Source organism: Nelumbo lutea, chromosome 1 (assembly GCF_056320005.1).
Source record: "Nelumbo lutea isolate HS-2025 chromosome 1, American lotus-T2T, whole genome shotgun sequence".
Classification (NCBI taxonomy): Eukaryota; Viridiplantae; Streptophyta; class Magnoliopsida; order Proteales; family Nelumbonaceae; genus Nelumbo; species Nelumbo lutea.
Window position 1 is genome coordinate 10434842 of NC_142684.1, and position 21083 is coordinate 10455924.

The 21083-nt window shown below is 38.5% G+C and overlaps 2 protein-coding genes and 2 non-coding genes across 4 annotated transcripts; 1 reads left to right on the forward strand and 3 right to left on the reverse strand.

Annotated features, from left to right (window-relative positions):
* Nucleotides 1–1376: 1376 nt before the first annotated feature.
* Nucleotides 1377–3355, forward strand: LOC148873477 (polygalacturonase-like). The gene is made up of 4 exons (XM_088965378.1): nt 1377–2096; nt 2269–2558; nt 2691–2919; nt 3064–3355. Exons 1-4 carry the CDS (start codon nt 1659–1661, stop codon nt 3280–3282), a joined length of 1176 nt encoding a protein of 391 aa, XP_088821504.1. The 5' UTR covers nt 1377–1658; the 3' UTR covers nt 3283–3355.
* A 5805-nt stretch (nt 3356–9160) lies between these two features.
* Nucleotides 9161–10859, reverse strand: LOC148873478 (polygalacturonase-like). Its single transcript, XM_088966550.1, has 4 exons — nt 10452–10859; nt 10050–10339; nt 9674–9902; nt 9161–9376 (listed from the first exon to the last, which is right to left on the reverse strand). Exons 1-4 carry the CDS (start codon nt 10857–10859, stop codon nt 9161–9163), a joined length of 1143 nt encoding a protein of 380 aa, XP_088822676.1.
* A 9134-nt stretch (nt 10860–19993) lies between these two features.
* On the reverse strand, nt 19994–20067 carry TRNAI-AAU (transfer RNA isoleucine (anticodon AAU)). Its single transcript has one exon. It is a non-coding gene; the product is annotated as a tRNA-Ile (tRNA).
* An 82-nt stretch (nt 20068–20149) lies between these two features.
* On the reverse strand, nt 20150–20223 carry TRNAI-AAU (transfer RNA isoleucine (anticodon AAU)). Its single transcript has one exon. It is a non-coding gene; the product is annotated as a tRNA-Ile (tRNA).
* Nucleotides 20224–21083: the final 860 nt, after the last annotated feature.

The following is a 21083-nucleotide window of genomic DNA, read 5'->3' on the forward strand; positions in this document are numbered from 1 at the left end:
GCACACCATGACTTTGTTTAACGTTATAGAATGGGGTATCTATTTTTGAAAGTTAAGGGTATTTAACTGTGCCACTCAAAAGTTCAAGATCCCTACCGCAAAGTATGCATGACTACCTACCTATAATCATGGTTCAAAGTACCGATACGCCACGCCTTTGCATATCGGTACTTTGAACCATGCGGGAATATTTTTTTAATTTTTTTTTAAATTGGTTTTTGGGGAATTTAATATCCATATTTTTCAATAAAAAATAGTGGGTCCCGAAACACTTTTAAACAGATATATCGAAATCTAAAAAATACAATACAATACACTCAATACAGAATATATTTTTCAATATATCGCATCGATTTTTTAAACCCTACCTATAATTTACTCTTTTTATTAGAGCCCAAAAAACCTCGAAGCAAAAGTTTATCCAAACGGAGCCATAGTTATAACATGATTTGCTAGGTACACTTAGAATACGTACAAAGCCCAACATGAGTGACGATCACAACTAAGAGACTAACATAACAACAATCCATGAGAATTCAGTTTAGAACTTGTCATCAAATATTAATTCATTTAGTATAACACAAGAATCCCAAGTGACGATGGTTTTGATTTACATGGGAACACAAGCAAAGGAAGCAGCCCGCTATTAGCGTAGATTACTTCTAGGCATTAATTCATGGCTGCATTTGCGCCACGGCTGATGAATTACAATTGCTCCATCTCAGCTCAAAGAAGAAGACAAAAGGGGTAGCTGGAGGGCTACTAGCCTATTAAAGCTAGAGTCTGTCAAATAAACTCTATAATGTATATGTATCCTATGTCTATCATATCTTCAAACTAACTACGTAAGATGATGTTAAATGGCCATCGATGGATATGCTGTCACATGCATGGGTGCACCTCCACAAGCAACAGCGACGACAAGGACGCTTCAAAACATGACCGAAAATTAATTATTCAGGAGGAATGAACTCTCGTGATTCTTTTTGTAATATAGACATGGTGGGATCCACTATCGTATCGATCAGGCAAAGTTCGACATGTTTTTTCATGAGTCTTACCTTATCCGGATCTGACCGAGGACAGAAGGAAGAGAGAGAAGTAGCCACTGTCTGCTCACATGAAATCAAAATTTTTTCTTATGTATCACGATTCGTTTAGTAGAGAGATTAGAGAATGAAACAAGCAACTTCTTTTCATTCCTGAACCAGTTCTGTTATCGTGCATCTATGTAAGTTCCGTGAAACAAGTAATGGGCACATGCCCCCCTTACCCATTCACCATGTAAGGATCTATTATGTCAATCAAAACTGCTGGGCTGAATGGTACAGGCCCACATGCCCCCTATATATTGTTACTATGTTGTCCAACCTTTCGGCCCACATTGCCCAATTCACAAATGGCTTAGGTGAGACAAAAGACACTCTTCTTTCTCATTTTTCTGATTTAAATATTACTTCAGAATTTTAGTATCCCCTTTGCTTTTTGTATCAAACATTTCTCAACTCCTATTGAAATTGAACTCTATAAATAGCAGCCCAGACTGCACCACCTTCTTATGCATCAAGTTCATCACCTTTCCCTCTCTATCATTCTCTTACTACTTATCACCACTCAACATTCAAGCAACCTCCCCCCCCCCCCTTTCCCTTTCAAAAATGTCGAAGGTCTTGGTTTGTTTCCTTCTCTCATCACTTCTCTTCGTCTTACTTCACCCAATAACCGCAGCTACAAGCTATAATGTGGTCGACTTCGGGGCCAAACCTGACGGAAAAACTGACTCCACCCATGCATTCCTCGGTGCATGGGCAGGGGCCTGTGGCTCAGTTAGTCCAGCAACAGTCTATGTGCCACCGGGAAGTTATTTAGTCAGTCGTGCAGCCTTCAATGGCCAGTGCAAGAACACTGATATCACAATACGCATCGATGGGACACTGATGGCCCCATCAGACTACAATGTCCTCGGCAGCTCTGGATACTGGCTTACGTTTGATGGGGTCACTGGTGTTTCGATCTATGGAGGAACCCTTGATGGTCAAGGCTCCGGCTTGTGGAGTTGTAAAGCTTCTGGGAAGAGTTGCCCCACTGGAGCCAGGGTACCTTGATTTATAACAAATTATGACATCTAGCACTCTGCACTACTCTACACTCAATAGTCCAATTGAGTAATTAGAAACTTTATTTCAAAAGACTAGCTAATTTTTTTCTACTATTGATTCAGATTTCTCCAAACATATATACATATATTGACAACTTTACAATGTGCAGTCTCTGACGTTTATGAACTCGAAGAACATTGTGATCGACGGATTATCGTCGAAAAACAGCCAGTTGTATCACATTGTGATCGACAGCAGCAAGGATGTGAAGGTGAGAGGAGTGAAGGTCACGGCCCCAGGCAACAGCCCAAACACCGACGGCATTCATGTGCAATCGTCGACGGCAGTCACAATCCAGAGCTCCAACATCAAGACCGGAGACGACTGCATCTCAGTTGGCCCTGCTACAACCAACTTGTGGGTAGAAGGAATTGCATGCGGACCAGGACATGGCATCAGGTGAGAGAGAGAGAGAGAGAGATAATTATATGCACTCTGTACGTAGAGGGAGTTGATCATTTATTTGTTTATTGGAAGTTAAGACATGGAGTTGGAGCTCATCAAGTAAAGTAATTTGTGTGCTTGCTGCAGCATTGGAAGCCTTGGCAAGGATGTAAATGAAGCAGGAGTACAGAATGTGACGGTTAAAACCGTTACATTTACCGGCACTGAGAATGGGCTGAGAATCAAATCATGGGCCAGACCAAGCAATGGATTTGTAAAAGGGGTCCTTTTTGAAGATGCCACCATGCAGAAATCCCAAAATCCCATCATAATTGACCAAAACTACTGCCCTCATAGTGAAGATTGCCCTGGTCAGGTAAGAAATTTCCTTTCTCAACCCGGCCGCAACATCTGGTTCTCAGAAATGGGCTTTGAAGTGTAACCCACGTCAACTGGAGCCCAAGAATTGGGCTTGGGCCACCATTATTTATATTGATCAATATGAAATGGGCTTGAACAGGTTTCAGGCGTAAAAATTAGTCAAGTGACGTACAAAAACATACACGGAACGTCAGCAACAGAAGTAGCGGTGAAGTTTGACTGTAGCTCTAAGGATCCATGCACTGGAATCATACTGGAAGATGTCAATCTCACCTATGACAACCAACCGGCAGAATCATCATGTACCAACGCTGACGGAACAACTTCTGGTTTAATTGAACCGACAAGCTGTCTGTAGGCATACATACGTACATATAGGCGTACATATTTCCTAGTGGTAATGTAATAAATGCAAGGATTATTGTTTACCATATTCTTTTGCAAATTAGAATGGAAATGCTAATTTAATATAATTAAACATTCCTTTGCACTTTGTAGTTTATACTGTCAATCATATCTATATTATATAAAAAATACATAAATGTTAAAAAAAAACTTTAGATATATGTATAATATTAATTAATTATCATATTAAATAAAAAGTATGTGATATATTAGAATTATTTTTACAGAAAAATATAAATAAACATAGAAAAATTGAACACTTACACATCTACAATTCTATATTTACATTATTATTAAAAATATAAATAAGATTGTGAAACTTTCTTTTGATTAAAATACTAATTTTTGAATTTAACCTCTATTTAATTGTGAAGTTTAAATTGTAAATTGAACTATTACTTTTCACTTCATTCAATTCACTCTATTTAAATCCTACATCTTTTTGATAAATGAATAGAAAAAAACACCAAAAAGATAAATTATTATAAAAAGAATAATCTAACCAAGCAAGCAGACCTGTCAATGATACTTGAAACTTCACAACTTGATCTGATTACCATATATTTAAATTAGGTGTTTATGTAATCAAATTTGGATTTATAATATGCATCTGATTAATAAAAAATACGTATTTATAGAAATTTATGGATTCATTATTACTATCACCATTATCATCTAAAATTACCACATGCAAAGTATGTGCCTACTTACTAGTAGGTAAAAAGGCCAAAGTTAAACATACAATTAATCATCAACATCATCCATGCCTTTCCCCAACTATATGGGGTTGGTGCTGAAATCATTTTTATTTAAAGCCATGTCCTCCCTTCTCTTTAAAGTCACATCCGATGTTAATTTTGTAGTGCTTAAATCATTTCATAGTACTACCGATTTTCCTTTTGGTCTAGCCCTTTCTACTTTGTAACAAATCAATTCCTCTAACTATTGGTTGTCCTCTATGCACATGACCAAAGCCATATCCTCTCAATTTGCCTTGCGGGACCTATTTCTTGGGTGTTGATCTTTAGTGTGACTCTCGAGGGGTGCATCTCTTCCAATATAAATATATCCAAGACCTCCTTGTACAGACTCAAATGCAAGATGCTAAACCTAGTAAGATGACCATGGCTACTTCTACCCGAATTGATTCTCATTCTGGTGAACTGCTAGCCGATCCTTCCTAGTATCAAAATGTTGTTGATGCTCTACAATATGTCACATTGACAAGACTCAACATATCCTTCATTGTTCACAAGGTTTTCCAATTCACGAAGTCTACCACTTCTCTTCATTGGTTTGTTAGTGAACACACCCTATGCTAAATTAAAGGCACTATTACACATGGGATTTTCTTCGGCCTTCTTTTGTATTAGTTTAGGCATACTTAGACACCAATTGGGCATGTTGTGAACCACCATTGTGAAGTCTCACAAGAAAATCACCATTGCGAGGTCCAACTCAGAGTTTGAATACAGATGTTTATTAGCTTCTACGACATTTGAGCTTCTTTGGATTTGCATGCTTCTACGTGAAATTCAACTTGCAAAAACAAAACACATAGAGCTTTATATTCACTTTGTTTTGAGAAGGTGGTTGTCGGTGTCTTCATTGTCAAGCACATTTTCGGTATGAAGCAAATTGCTAACATACTCACTAAACCCTTACCAACCACTTGGTTTCATGATTTCTATACAAGAAAATTGGGGAGATGCCACGTAAGATAATGGATAACCATGCAAGGCCTGCATGCATCATAACAACCGGCCTAGCTACATGGTAAGTTCACTTTCTTTAGATTTTATTTATATATATAAACATTTCTTACAAATTGACTCTTATAACAATTGTGTTCTCTCTCTCTCTCTCTAAGCTCAGTCTTTGGTCATTTTTATTGTAAATAAATTGGTGTCTCTATCAAATGTATCCAAACTTTAGAAACTGCTTGAGTCAGGAGAGTCATATGACAATTCAGAGCCTGGCTGATCTATATCCTATGCTTTTTGAAAGTACTTTTGGAGGGCTTGTGGAAGTTGTCCCAGAACAACTCCCTCGATGGTCATGAAGGTTCTCACCTGAAACTGCCAAGGGTTGGGACCCCCTTGACAGTTGTATAGCAAAAGAGACCCTAAGGAATAGTAAGCATGAAATCTTTTTCTTATGTGAGATTAAGTGTAGCCTACTAAATTGTAGGTGTATGTGGGCTAGCCTTATTTTGGGAAGAAGATTTGAATTTGCAAGTGTTGTGTGTAGACAAGAATTTAATTCATACGAGAATTGAAAATCCGGCGGATGGTAGTCAATGGTGATGCACTTTCATTTACGGAGAACCAGAAAAGAGTAAAAGAAATTTGTTCACAAATAAAATAAATCAAATTGCAAATTGGGTCCAGACCCATGGTGTTGTTTTGGGGATTTCAACCTAATTTTCAACCTGGATGATGAGGTGGGTCGTAAAAGTGTAAAAGTAGGGGAAATTAAGAAAAATAGGAATATGTTAAGAACGTGGCCCAAAGTATTGTGGTCCAAAGTGCAAGAGTGGATGGGGAAAATTGTTAAGAAATGCAAATTGTTGAGCAGACATTTAGGAAGTGGAATAGGGAAGTGTTCGACAAAGTGCAAGAGTGGATGGGGAAAATAAAAAATGATTTGGTAAGGGAACAAGAAAAATTTGGATCAAATTACAACCAAAAAAGGGTTGAAGATTTAGAGAAAGATTTTAAAAAGAGGAGATACTCTAGGCTCAGAATTCAAGGATTAATCGGTTAAAATATGGGGAAAAGAAATACAAGATTTTCTCACAATTCCACTATTAGGAGGGCAAAAAATAGAGTGATAAAATTTAAAGATGAGAAGGGTACTTGGGTTAAGGGGCAAGAGCAGATAAAGAATACTTTTGTGAGTTATTTCCAAAACATCTACTCTTCTTCCTCTCATATAGATATTGATTTAGCATTAGATGGCATGAGCCAGACTATCAATGAGATAAAAAACGAGGAGCTTTAGAAAAATACAACTGAAGAGGAAATCAAAGAGGCTCTCTAACAGATGGCTTCTAGAAAAGCTTCGGTTCCAGATGGATTCCCAAATTTATTTTTTCAAAAATATTGGGATGTGGTTAAGGATGATGTGATCCAAGAAATTAAAATTTTCTTTAAGGAAGAACTTTTGAACAAGGATTTAAACAATACTTTCATAATTCTTATTCTTAAGGTAAAGAACCCTAAAAAGGTTTTACATTTTACACCAATAAGCTTATGCAATACAGGGTACAAATTAATAACAAAGATTTTGACCAACAGACTAAAACCTTTCCTAAATGGAATAATATTGGAAATCCAAAGTGCTTCCATACCAAGTAGAGCTATCATTGATATCATTCTTATAGCTCATGACAAGGGTAGAATGGGTAGAATGGGTTTTCTTGGAGAATGACCAATCAGCCCAGATCAGAATTTTATAGCCCCATAGTACAAGGGGAATTCATCCTAGATGTGAATTGATTCCAAATTCACGGACAGGATGTGGTTTATAGGGGGAGAGGGCTAGTAGTAGGGGGCTGGAATTCAAAATTCTGCATCGGGTGTTTCTCCATTTATTTTTTGCATATGATAGTTTCATGTTCTCAAAAGTTGATTTTAGATAAGCAAGTACTCTTCTAGAAGCCATCTCCCTCTATGAAAGGGCCCCGAGACAACAAGTAAACTACAACAAATCTAAGGTTTTCTTTAGTCCAAATTTGCATTCTAAATTAAAAAAAAAAAAAGATAATTTCTTGTTGCCTTAATATTAAAAAAGTGAGAAAACCATCAGTATATGTAGTATCTTACCCCCTAATTGACAAGAATAAAAGCCAATTGTTTGACTATCTTGTTGAGAGAGTGGAAAATAAGGCAAAAAGTCAGAGAGGATCTTTTCTCAATCCAACTAGAAAAGAAGTCCTTCTAAAGTCAATCATTACAACCCTTCCAACTTATTGTATGTCAAACTTCTTAATTCCAAAAGAGACTTGCAATTCTATCTCAAAGGCCTAACAAAAAATTTGGTGGAGAGATGTGGAGGGAAAAAAAGAAAGTAAGGTGGACTAAATAGAGCCAAATTTGTAGAAACAAATCTAACGGGCATCTTGGTTTCAAAGACACTCACTCTTTCAACCTGGCTCTACTAGCAAAATTAGCCTAGAGACTACGTAGATTCAAGTAATCTATGGGTAAAGTTTCTAAAGGCAAAATACTTCCTAGATACCCATTCTCTTTAGGTAAATTTAAGAAGTATACCCTCTTGGGGCTAGAGAAGTGTTTTGGAATGAAGGAATGTTCTTGAAAATGGTATTAAATGGAAAGTTAGCAAGGGGGATAGGGTGAGAGTTTGGGAGGACCCTTTGATTCCTGAACTTGAAGGGTTCAGGCCAATGGGACCCATGAATGAAGGGGACCAAAATCTTAAGGTTGAGGATTTCATTGATCAAGAAAATAGATTTTGGAATAGAAGAAAAATCTTGAATACTTTTCCTCCCTATATAGTTCAAAAAATTATGGACATTGACATTTCTTATACTATGGAAGGATAAACTAATTTGGGTGAGGAGCAAAAATGATACGTTTACTGTCAAATCACCCTACTTCCTAGCCTTTCAAAATCAAAGAGTGGACCAACAAATCTCTCCGCCATCTACCATGGATAGAATTGTTTGGAAACAAATATGGGGTCTGCCTATTCATAGGTAAATAGTGGAGAAATCTCAATTTTGACAACAGAAATTGGGAAATCGTTCAAAGGCCAGAAAAAAGGTGAATCAGACTTTTTGGGACCCTCCAGATCGAGGATGGATGAAGATAAATACTTGATGGAGGTTCTTACAACATGTAGAAGGCTTCTTTTGGTTTTGTGGTTTGAGATGCAAATAACTATGTTTGGAGAGTTGGTTTTGGTCAGATTTCTACGTGTTCTCCCCTTGTGGCTGAAGCAAAAGCTCTTTTAGCAGCAACGTTTTTTTGCGTCTGAGAATGATCTAAATTCCATGATTTTTGAATCGGACTGCTGTTTTAATCGATAGTATTTTGGGTCCTCCAGAGCCCTGCTCATACTGAGATTCTATTCCTTTGTGAAGACATTAAAGCTTTGTCTACTGGAAAATCTTATAAGTTTTGTAAATGCCTCAGAGAAGCAAATGATGTAGCCCATGCTACGGCAAAGGTTGGACTTGCTAAAAGTTTCAGGTGTTGATTAGAAGTTCTTGCGTTTGTCTTCTATTTTAGTGCTGGTCGAGGGTGTTGTTTAGCTAGTTCCTTTCTTTTTTTTTTTTTTCTGTTGTTTCCCTCTTCGTCGTTTCTTTTCTGTTTCCAGTTGTAGTTGTTTCCTTTTTCTGGCTCGTTAATGAATTGTTATTGAACAAAAAAAAAAAAAAAAATTGGTGTCTCACTACTCTCGTTTATTGAATGGAAATGTGATGATCAGCAGACAATAATATGTATATTAATTCAATTATATGTAACATACTATGGAAATGTGGAGGCAAATCCCTTGTATACTAGATGTAAGGCCAAAATCAAATTTGTTGATAACATATTGTAAGATTCATCTTTAGGGTACAATATTAAAATATTTCACAACAAATGTCCCATGCTTTTATGTATCCCAAGGGAGCCACTCACCTAAAACACAATCAATAAGCGTAAACAAGGCAATAAATGCAAATTTCGCATCAAATAGTGCACTAAACCCTATCCAAAATCTGTATACAGTTCATATTTACACTGCACACAAATGGGTATTATGTGAAAGCACTTCTATGAACAACTTATCTTAAAATTTTGTATAAAGTATAGCTACTTCTATGAACAACTTGATGTCAAAGCTAAGCCAGTAATTCCTTCTGTGTTGACACAAGTCAATTGTGCTGGGTTCTCTCTGTAAGTAAGACCCACATCTTCTAGCTTTATATCTTTGCATGGATTGCTCACACTGCAGTCAAATTTCATAGCCACTTTTGTTGTTGATGTTCCCTGAATGTTTCTGTATGTGACTTGATTAATTTTGACACCAGAGCTCTGAGGGAAAAAATAAGGGAAAAAGATGAGAAGAGAGTTAAATCTACTGGATTCAAAAAAGAAGAAAAAAAAAGCATTTTCCAAGCCAAGAAACCTAGTAAAGCCCAATAGATTGAACATGCACGTTTGGAACCTTGAGGCATCATCTAGCAAAGTAGCAATCATGGCCCAACCTATGTGGATTTGGGCCTGCCGTGATATATATGGGCTTCAGTAGTGGGTTCAGGCCAACCCATATACTAGATGGACCTTGGAATCATAGATGGGAGGATTGAGAAATGGACTTCTAACTTTTACCTGACTGGGGCATCCTTTGGTGTTGGGACAATAATTTTGATCGATTATTATTGGGTATCTGACGTTCTTCATAATAGCATCCTGAAAAAGAACTTGTTTTGCAAATCCATTGCTGGGTCTGGCCCATGACTTGATCCTAAATCCATTCTGAGTTCCTGTGAACACTACATCTTTTACTGTTACATTCTTTACTCCTTCTTCTACAAGATCCTTGCCCAGACTCCCTATGCTGCAAAACGTACAGTTTAAGAAAAGAATAAGGCTCACCCATAAAATGAAGCCCAAATAGATAGCACAAGGCCCAAAACCTTGGAATCTTGAACTAAAATAACCCATGGCCCATCAGTTCATGGGCCTTCAGGGTAGTGTCACGCACCTTATCCCATGTCCCGGCCCACACTCAATGCTTTGGATCCATAAATTAGTGGCACCTGGGCCAATTGAGATGCAGTCATCGCCGGTTCTAATACTAGTGTTTGTAATGGTGACCCCTGATGACATCTGCACATGAATGCCATCTGTGTTTGGGCTTTGATCAGGGGCAACCACTGTCACCTGTTGCACCGTAACATTCTCGCAACCGTTGATCACAATGTGAGAGTTCTTGCTGTTGATGGAAGTTAAGCCGTTGATCACTACATCCGTTGCGTAGTTGAATGTAATTGACTGCAGGACCCACATCCCCGTCGTTGTTAATTAAGATTTAAGAGTGTGTTAACGAAAAAAGTGAAGGGCAATTAAGTCATTTTATTGCATGTTAATTACACCACGTACGTACCCTGGCTGCAGCTGGGCAGTTCTTCTCGCAAGCCCAGAAGCTTGCTCCCTGCCCGTCGAGTGTTCCGCCATTAATGGACAACCCACTGACCTTGACGAACAAAAGCCAATTACCAGACCCACCAAGCTCTCGATAATCGGAAGGGGCGATCAGTGTCCCGTTCATTTCGATGGTGATCGCAGTATTACTACATGGCCCTCTGAAGACTGCCTTCTTGATCAAGAATTTCCCAGGAGGCACACTGATTGTGGCAGGAGTGACTGAGCTGCAAGCAGATGCCCAGGCTTTCAGGAAAGATTGAGTCGAGTCGGTTTCTCCATTGGGGTCGGCCCCAAAGTCCACCACATTGTAATTGCCACTTGCTACTAAGGGGAAACAGAAGCAGAGAAGTGAGAAAACAACCTTCATGGTCTTCTCCATTTTACAGAGAGAGAGAGAGAGAGAGAGAGAGAGAGAGAGAGAGAGAGAGAGTGAGAGATGAGAGATGAGAGATGACAGTTGAGGGGGAAGTTGAGGCGGTTTGGGCTATCTGTAGTGATTGGTAGTTGCATTTTGAAGCAAGCTGATGAGCCTCGAATTTGACAACTAAGAAAGCATTTCCATTAAGGATCCATTGTTGCAGAAGTAGTCTTCCCCAACACTGCTGAGGTTTGCATGACATACAGCATACAGATGATTGACTTTCCAAATTCATGCACTGGATGTCTTCATGTGACAGTCAAATGTATTACTTCATCAAGAGATCCAAAGTTGTCCTTGATGGAGTATCTTAGGCATTAAACCAGATATTACTCTATCTAAGTTGTGTAAACCAGATTACTAGATCGCCCAATGATTAACCCAGAGAATTGATGAAGTATCTTTTCTTTATTTCTTTCTTCTTTTTTTCCTCATTCTATTTCTTAACCCTTCTTTTCTGGGTTATCTCAACTCCTTAGCTAGGTCCGTTGCTTGCTCACACAACTGATGTTACTCTCCAAAAGTAATCCACTTCTCAACTAAACATAGTAGAAAATATATAGTAATGGGAAGACTGTGTTAGTCAAATTAAAAGAATCAACTAAGGAGAAATAGTGTATCGAGACTAAAAGATAGATACAATACGTCAGATACAGGGCGTATCGTATCTATACTTTGAACCTTGTGATATCTTTATTGTTATTGTTAAAGTCTCTAATAATAATTAGTACACCTTATGAGACGTAAAACATTGAAAAATAAACAAATGTGATATCTTGAAGGTGAAAGGTTGAAATTTTGATTTAATATATATGCCATAAAATTTCTGAAATTAATGCACCTTAATTGGACTCTATTTTATACCATCATATACCCTTTTAGGAGTTTTGTAAATGAAGATTTAGGACTTAGGACAGCCTTAACTGTAATCAACTAATGATGTGATTTACAAGGAACTTAGAGAAGCATGCATGCATATACACATTCTTTCCTAGCTAATTAAGGGTTGACCATGCGAAGGAAAACTGGTGGAAATACCATTATATTGATTGTTCAACCAAGGTCTGGGGTCCATTACCCATGACATATTTAAGTTCTTCCAATTTGCCAAATAAGCAGATCAACCTTGATCAACTGCCAAGCCATTCACCTCTTTCTCTCATTAATTCTTTCTGTGCATTGTATCTAGTCATTACTATTAATAAACCTTCATAACTGTTATTCCAAGAAAACTGTTTCTTAATTGAGTAGTCCTACTTTGACAAATTAACCTAACTTACAGGATGGTTTTTCTGTGTCAACAGACGTTTTATGTCTAGTCATCAACTGATCCTGTTTCATTGAGATGATATTCATGGATTGAAAGTTGCTTCAGCTTTCAATCTTTGGAACATGCCATCTCTGATAAGAGTATTAACCGTTTAATATGGACATTTGCCATAAATCCTCGTATTAGACCCTGAAAACTGATACATACACATATATATATACGCATTAACACTTTGAACCTTGTCCTTTTTATGCACAGTATTTGTTGATTACATTAATTGCAGTGTTTCAACTGGATGATAACCACCACTAATTCTCATGGTTCTCATTGAAAATAATAACATTATCAGTGAGTGACATAAGGGTGATAGGGTTTTATTGATTTAAATACATAAAGCTTAGTTTGGGAAAAGTGCTAAATAATTTTATGGATGAAATTTGAAACTAGGTTTCAATTATGATAATCAACCACTATCATAAAAGGGTAACCAATCAGGTGGTATTTATCAGAATTCACAAAAGCTTTTTGATTATTGATCAAAGCCCTTCTCATATATCATGTCTTTTCTGCAGCATATGGTGCTTATTGAAAAGAAGTCATGGCTTCACTGTTTAGGGTTTACTTCCTCCCTATTTAATTCATTTATTTGGTAGTATAAAGAAAGGCTAAATTGTTTAATTTCTTACGAACTTGGGAGAGACATTTATTTATTAATTTGATATAAAGAATAAAATTTAATAAAAAAAAGGAATTTAGGACGCTTAGAAATGATAATACGATTATTTTCAGGTTGACTTCCTCTTTATCCATGTGATATGTGCATATCGAATAAATGTTCCATTTGAAGGTCGCTCTGGGGCATTTTCGAAAGAAAAAAAAAAGGTCGCTCTGGGGTTGGTCCAGGCCCACCGAAACCAGTTTGGGCCCATGGATCCCATGTTTCATTGAGTTTGAGAATTAAGCCTGAGAGTACTTTTAAGCATGGTTTTTAAAAACGAACTGGTGACTGAATCGGTCAGGGGTCCAATTACCGATTTTAATGGTTTAACTGTTTGATTCAAATGGCCGGCCCGTTCTGACAAAAAATAAAAAATTAAAAAAATTAGAAAACAGTCAAAACCGTTCGAACAATTAATCAACCGGTTCAACAATTTACTGAACAAAATCAACAGTTTTGGAGGAAAAAGCAATTTTAGAGGAAAATAGAACCAGTCAAATGACTGGTTCCCGGTTTTTATGGTCCGACCGTCCAGTCCAATCCAATTTTGAAAACAGTGGTTTTAAGTACCCCAAGCTGAAGTGAAGCAAAGAAGGAGAATTAATAGATATGAGGTAAAATAAATAATAATATTAAAATTACAGATAAAAATAATCTTGAAATCTATATTAATTATCATATGACAAGGTAGGCTTAAAATTTTCCATGACCTAAACCACAAACCTAACCCGTAAGTAGTAATTACTAAATAATCTCAATGTGGGCCTTTGGGACCTTGTCCATTTAACCCACCATACTCAAATCCCTAAAACTGTTAAACCCAACTCCCTATTGACACATTGACACGCCCTAGTTTTACGTTTCAAGTGGGATGCAACGACGCGTTTGCTGAGTAGAAGAATTTCAACTACATTGGGCTTGGGTTCGGGTTCAGGCCCATTTAAAATTTAATAAATACTCAAACCAAAGTTGCATCGTCAGTTTCACTAGTAGGTGAGGGTGCAAGGCAGGGCTTAAAGTATCACGACTTGCCATACCTTATCATACAATCTAGTGCATATATATACACCTTAAAAAAATTTGAATGTCATAATCGTCTGAATTCGGATATCTTATTCATATCGTTTAAGTAATTGATGCATTATGAGATTCGGCCTAACTGAGTAAACATTTACTAAGTTAGCTTCCGTCAATTCAACTTAATTTATATTTACAAAGATTGCATCAATGCAAGATTGTTGTATCTATCTATCTATTTATCTTAGTTTGCATTTACTAAGTAAGCATTACAACGAGATTTCCAAATTTGTATTTGGTGAAGCGCGATCTGGCAACTCCCTACTGAAAGGTGGCTTGAATGACGAGTTGGCTAGTTCGTTGGATCGACCTGTAAAGAGACAGTGTCAGAGTGTCTGGGTTGTTTTATCCGGGATGGGCACTCCGATGCTTAAGTCAGCGAATTAGAGATTTTTGAGAGAGTTGAATGTAAGAGAGTTAGGGAGCTGCGAGAACTAAATTGCACATGTACCTTGTGAGGTTGGAGGTGAGACCTATATATAGGTATTGTTTGGCGTGGGCTTCACGCACCACATCCGAGATCTTCAAGAAGATAGGGCTAGCCGGTCCGAAGTCCTTGGAGATAATGATGCACGTAGACCAAGCTTTATGCCTTATTTGGTTTCCTCTAAAACATTCGGCTCGGGAACTGACTTCTAAAAGACCCAGGAGTGATGGGATGTACGTAGAGGAAGTCGGTAAGCACATCTCGTAGGTCGCCACCTGGACCTCAGACAGGTCAGAAAGTCCTCGTGGAGGTTACTCCTCACATCAAGGTCCCTTGGACCGCTAACAACAAGGTACCATGGGTTAGCCTAGACAAGGTGCTGCTAGCCACCCTACTAAGGTGCCCGAGTTGTGTATGAAGTTGCCAGCTGGGATTCCATCATCTTGGCTAAGGCAAATCGTCGCCTCCAAGGTGCCAAGGTGTCGTTCAGCGTTCTAAGATGACACATGTCATGATGTTAGTGGAGGGCCAAATCTGCCATCATCAATTGCCTCCCACACCCGAGCTAAGGTTAGTTCGGTGAAGGGAGTAGCTTGTTGTAAGTCCTTTGGCCCAAAATGACTGATTCGATGAGCTCATAGGCGTTGGTCCAGTTTGCCCCCCAGGTCAAAAGAGTCTAAGGGTTGAATGCAGCCTTACGCAGAACTTTGCCATCTTGATTGTCGGAGGCACAAGAGCAAACTCATCCGCTCAAGGAGAGGTGGAGCAAGCACCCCAAGGACATCTACCTTACTAAGAATGCAACCGTCAAGGAGTTCTGCAATTCGGCCTAATACCTTAAGAGCGAAGTTCGTCATGTCGTCCTCAAGAGGGGCTTCTAACTATGTGACGACCTTGTCTAGTCACTCCACTTAGGTAGACTACAACGCAATGTCCCTAAAGCCGGCTCTCGAAGGAGTAGCTAACAATGTCAATGTGAAGCCTAAAATTGAGGTGGAGGTCGACTGTTAAGAAATCGGCCAAGTTTGTGTGTCTTCCATGGTGCTGAAAGTGAACTAGTCTTCCTTTCCTCCATTTCTCTTTCTTTTTGTTTTTAGAAGGCGAATTAGTCTTCCTTTCCCCCGTTTCTCCTTCCTTTTTTTAATTATGTACAAATTTATGTTTTGGAGTAACGAAATACACTTCTTCCTTTTGTCCACTTCACGTACAATAATCTTTGAGAATCTTAGCTTCCCAAAAAATTTACTAAGTGTAGGTTCTCCTGAGGTGAACGTGAGCCGAGGCAAATAGGCATGGTAGGTACATCACCCGAACTACCTATGCACTGATAAGGCATAAATACGATGTTCTCGAACTACCCATATGCTTAGAAGCGATTGGGTTTTATTCATAGTGGTGTCGAGGTTGTTAACAGCTTGGCACTGGGGCCCTTAGGCTTAGAGTGACTTGTCTTCCACTCTTTAATGTACGTCTAGTCGACGTGCGGCCTGACTAGTTCGCCGAAGTGAGTGGTCACTCGTACATAGTAAATTTTCAATGTGGCGGATGCTTGACTTCCGATCTCATAGGTAGTACTTTCTTAGATTTTCGATGTTCTAGGCATGGGGCATTTGGATAAAAAGCGAGGTGGTATTGCCCCCCTTGTGATAGCATTTTTTATATGTGTCACTATTGGTGCTTGAACGGTGAATCGGTTGCACGGCTACGCTACATCAGCCCCCAGAAAACACTGGTGTCTTCTCCTACAATAAGCCACAGGGGCTGAGCCTGAGGGGGCGGCTCTACTAATTGTAGACCGCCAGCTCGCACAAGAACCTTAAAAGGCTCGACCTACAAGGGCAACCGTAGAGTAGTGCTGGAGAGGCTTGTTTGGGCTGATTTCTATTGAGTGTGAATTCAAAATGAGTTGAGAACCTGGCTTTGAAGTGTGAATTTAAGATTAGTTGAAGTCAACATGGCGGCTCCACAGTTGGTTGGTTGTCAACTCCCACATGAACAATGGAGTGCTCGACCTGCAAGTGCAGCTCCATAGTTTGTTAGCCGTCAACTCCCGTGGGAACCATGGAGGGCTTGACTTGCGGGGGTGGCCTCATAGTTTGTTGGTTGCCATGTCTCACAGGAACCACAGAGGGCTCGACCTATGGGGGTGGCCTCACAGTCACTGCTGGAACTTGTTTGGGATGATCATTCTACTGACAGCAGTGTTGGTCGTTTTGACGACTATTCTGTTGATTATTCTGTTGGTCGTACTACTACTGTTGGACCATGATGGACCGAGGTGGCGACGAATGTTGGGGTGGTGTTGGACGCCAAGGTGGTGATGGACGCTGGAATGGCATTGGATGCCGAGATGGCTGCGATGGCATGAAGGCTCCGAACCCATCCTCCCATGCACGCCTCAAATCATTTGCACTTCTAGCATCTGAAGTCCTCGGAGGTAGTGACGCATGTAGACTAGGCTTTATGCCTTATTCGGTTTCCTCCGAAACATTCAGTTCGAGAAATTGACTTCCGAAAGACCCGAGAGTGATGGGATGCATGCGGAGGAGGTCGGTGAGCACATCTCGTAGGTCGCCACTTGGACCTTAGTTACGTCAGCAAGTCCTTGTGGAGGTTGCTCCTCATATCGAGCTCCTTGGACCGGTAACAACAAGGTACCACAAGTCGGTGCTAAATGAGGTTGCCAACTAGGATTCCATCATTTTGGTTAAGGCAAGTCATCGCCTTCAAAGTGTTGAAGTGCCGTCCAGCTGTTCTAAGATGCCACATGTCATGATGTTAGTGGGAGGTTGCCAACTAGGATTCCATCATTTTGGCTAAGGCAAGTCATCACCTTCAAAGTGTTGAAGTGCCGTCCAGCTGTTCTAAGATGCCATATGTCATGATGTTAGTGGAGGGCCAAATCTTCCCTCATCAGAATTCAATTAGGACTTTCTTTTTTGAAGAAATTTAATAGGACTATAATATGGAGTATTTTACTAGATTAGGAAATTACATTGTAGGAGGCATAAGGATGTAAAGAAGTCTATATAAAGAGTAGTTAGGGCAAAGTTAGGGGAGTTTTGATTGATTTTTTCTTAAGCATTCAGTGAAGTATTATTCGTCTTGTTTATTTCGATTTTGGTTCTTTTCTTTGGAGCTTCTCTGAATATGACTTTTTTTCCAAACTACATCAATAGTCAAATCAAACTCAAATATGACCTGATTCGATTCAATAAATATTCAAATTATTTAATGATTGCACAAGGACTTATATATATGAAAACAAAGCCTTCATTTTCATTTCCTTAGCAATGTAGGACTTGATGAAAGACTCAATGGTTGCACTAACTATTTAGTGTTATTCCAAGTCCCACATTGTTCAAGAATGGGAATGAAAGCTTTGCCTTCATCTACAAAAGGATAGGTAACATAAGCCAAATCAAGTGAAAAAATTAAATGAGGCTCATACCTTATTTTTTATGCCATAGTTCTAAAGCCTAATCAAGCCCAATTTAATTTTGGCTTGTATAATTTTTTGTATGTATTACATTTACAAGTTATTTAATTTAAATAATTATTTTTTTTACTTGATATCATGAGTTCAAGATTATTAACATGTTAGGCTTAGAAAGACTGCAAAACCCGGTCTAGGCCCATGTAGGGCTGGGCTTGGGCTTGCAATCTAGGACCAGGGTGTGAGTCGAGCCATGCCCGGGCTTAGCTTAAAGCCCTTACCATTGGTGCTAATCCCAGACCGAGCCCGACTCAGCCTGGCCCATGGCACCTTTAGGTAGCTCTAGCTTGGCTTAAATCCAACTTGACATTATATTAATCCGAGCCTAACCCAATTATACACAAACAAATTTTTACTGACTTAACCTAACTTAAATCTAACATACATGCACGATTCATACACAAAACTCCTATTTAAAGCTTTAATTTAGTGATGGTAAATTAGGCTCATTCAACTTTTTAGTGCATTGTGCCTAATAGGCCCACTTGAGCCCAATTGACCGGTCCTAGTTTGACTTAAGTTTGGATCTAACCCGAGTATGTCAATTTTTAGTTCAAGCTAGGCTGGGTTAGAAGGATTGTGCTTGACCACATGCCCTAGGTTGGGTTAGAAGGATTGGGCCCAAAACCCCAAGCTTATATATATATATATATTATGTTAGCTTCAGAGCTAGCCTCTAGGTAGCTTTAGCCCCGGCTTAAACCCAGCTTGGACTTAGCATAACCCAAGCATAACCAAACTATACACATGCAACCTTTTAGTGATAGTTCGACGTAAATTCAACATGCATATACAAAATCCTTATTTAAAAGCTTTAAATTAGTGATAATAAATAGGTTCATGCAACTTTTTTTAATATATTGAACCTAATAGGCCCACTTGAGTCCAATTGACCAACCAAAGCTTGACTTGGGCTTGGACTCAATCTAAGTATGTCAAATTTTCACTTTATGCTAGACTTAGGTTGGAAGGATTAGGCTTGACCTCAGGCCCAATTTGTACTCAAGCCTTTGGTCCAATATTTAGGGTTTCAGCAATAGTTGACCTTAACTCGGCCAGCCCAACCTATACCCTACAAGGAACAAGACTCCTTTGTGCTTAGGGTGCATGGTACCATCTATCAGGCATTTCATTAATTGCGTGAAGCCAAACCATTTCCTAAACAAGTCATCGAAGTTTAATTTATAAAACTCATTTAAAAATAATTTTATAATTCTAAGACCAAAAGCAAACGACATATGACTTTCTTATTTATAGGAAGCTAAAATAGATGGAGAGAAGAGAGAGCCCATAGACAATTTCCCTTTAAAATCCCCAAAAAAAATTGTATTGAAAAACAAAAAATTCAATAGGATATGATATATAAGTAAAACCATGGTTTTTAAAACTGAATCAGTCAGGAGTCCAGTTACCAATTCGAACGGCCAGCCCGTTCTGACAAAAAAATAATAAATAAAATGAAATATATAAAAGTTGAAAAAAATCAAAATTGTTCGAATCATTAACCGGCCAATTCAGCAGTTTACTAACCGAAATCAACAGTTTTAAAGAAAAAAAAAACGATTTTAAGGAAAAATGAAACCGGTCAAATCTCAATTTTTCCAATCCGACTGTCCGGTCTGGTCCGATTTTAAAAACCACGAGTAACGCTATACTTGAAACCACTACATTGGACCTATTTAGTTCGACTGTAAATGTGCCAAAGACTCCTTTTCAGTGTCACATAACAACATCTGTACATCACATGTGTTCAACTACTTTCCTTTAAAAAGATTTGGATAAACAGCAAATGAATAATAATGGCCCATGCAGGTCTCAAACCTGCGAGTATTATTAGCAAGATAGCATTCGTAGTTAAAATGTAAGAAAGTAGAAAAAGCATAAAGCATAAATAACAACAGACAATGTTTATTAAAGACTTTTGGCACATTCAAGTGTCAAACTTGTGACATTCGCGTTGTCAGCATAGCGCTCTAACCAACTAAGCTAATAAACCATTTGGCAATACATTAGAAAGGTAGCATTCGTAATTAAAAGTAAGGAAGCAGAAAAGTGAAAAGCATAAATAATATTCACAATGTTTACGAAAGGATCTTGGACCATGCAGGTATCGAACCTGCGACCTTCGCGTTATTAGCACGACGCTCTAACCAACTGAGCTAATAGGCCATTTGATTAGAAAAGATAGCATAAAATAAAGAAGTAGGAGAAAAAAGCATAAATAATATTCACAATGTTGACAAAAGAATTTTGGCCCAAGCAGGTCTCAAACCTGCGACCTTCGCGTTATTAGCACGACGCTCTAACCAACTGAGCTAATAGGCCAATTATTTTTTTAATTAAATTTAAAGGGTATTTTCTAATAATCATCGACAATATTAGTCTAATCTTCCAATGTTTTAAAAGTTTATCTTATAAACAAAATCATTTTCTCTCGGTTGGATGGCCATTAGTTCAACCGTATGAATCAAATGAGTCAATTCATTGTATCATAATTACATATAGAAATATTGAAATATAAAAATGGGTAAAAAATGCATTGAAAACTGAAAAAAAATATTACAAAAAAACAATTGAGCATATGTACGATAACTCATCAGATTAAATAAAAATGAGTATAACAAATAAAAAGTAGGGAAATCTTTTAAACTATTGCGAAATTGACTAATTGTATCCTTACTGTTTAACTATTGTCTTATAGTATTCTTAAGTTTTTTAACAATTAACTAGCCCTACCCTCGCTGTTAGCATCCGTTAATTTTCTGTTAGAATCCGTACACACGTGACACTGTGATGTTTAAAATTTTTTAAAACCCAATATTACCCTCATCCCTTCTACAATGGCCTCCTTCTATGGCGGTCAGCTGTTTCTACTGCATCAACCCCATTTGGTGACAAAGAACAAGTCCCAGATCTACTGAAGAACAGGGCTGGTTGAAGTCAATGACAAAGAGTATGGTGGAAACTGTGGAATTGTTGCAAGTTTTGAGACCCTACCAGAATGCCACCACTACTGGAGAGGTCCACACGTAGTGACAGTGAGGAAACAGGGGCGAAAGGGAGAGAGAGAGAGAGAGAGCGCAATTGCCGGAGAGGTCTGTCACTATTGCAACCTGCAGTAGTGGTGAGAGGGAGAGAGAAAAGCTGTTCATCATTCCTTCCCCAATCTGTCTCTCCTCTTCCCT

Coding starts and splice junctions, on each gene's coding strand:
- LOC148873478 (XM_088966550.1), bottom strand. CDS start 10,859: ATGAAGGTTGTTTTCTCACTTCTCTGCTTCTGTTTCCCCTTAGTAGCA. Junction 10,340..10,451: donor ACTGCCCAGCTGCAGCCAGG/GTACGTACGTGG, acceptor TGGGTCCTGCAG/TCAATTACATTCAACTACGC. Junction 9,903..10,049: donor GGGCCGGGACATGGGATAAG/GTGCGTGACACT, acceptor TACGTTTTGCAG/CATAGGGAGTCTGGGCAAGG.
- LOC148873477 (XM_088965378.1), top strand. CDS start 1,659: ATGTCGAAGGTCTTGGTTTGTTTCCTTCTCTCATCACTTCTCTTCGTC. Junction 2,559..2,690: donor GGACCAGGACATGGCATCAG/GTGAGAGAGAGA, acceptor TGCTTGCTGCAG/CATTGGAAGCCTTGGCAAGG. Junction 2,920..3,063: donor GTGAAGATTGCCCTGGTCAG/GTAAGAAATTTC, acceptor GGGCTTGAACAG/GTTTCAGGCGTAAAAATTAG.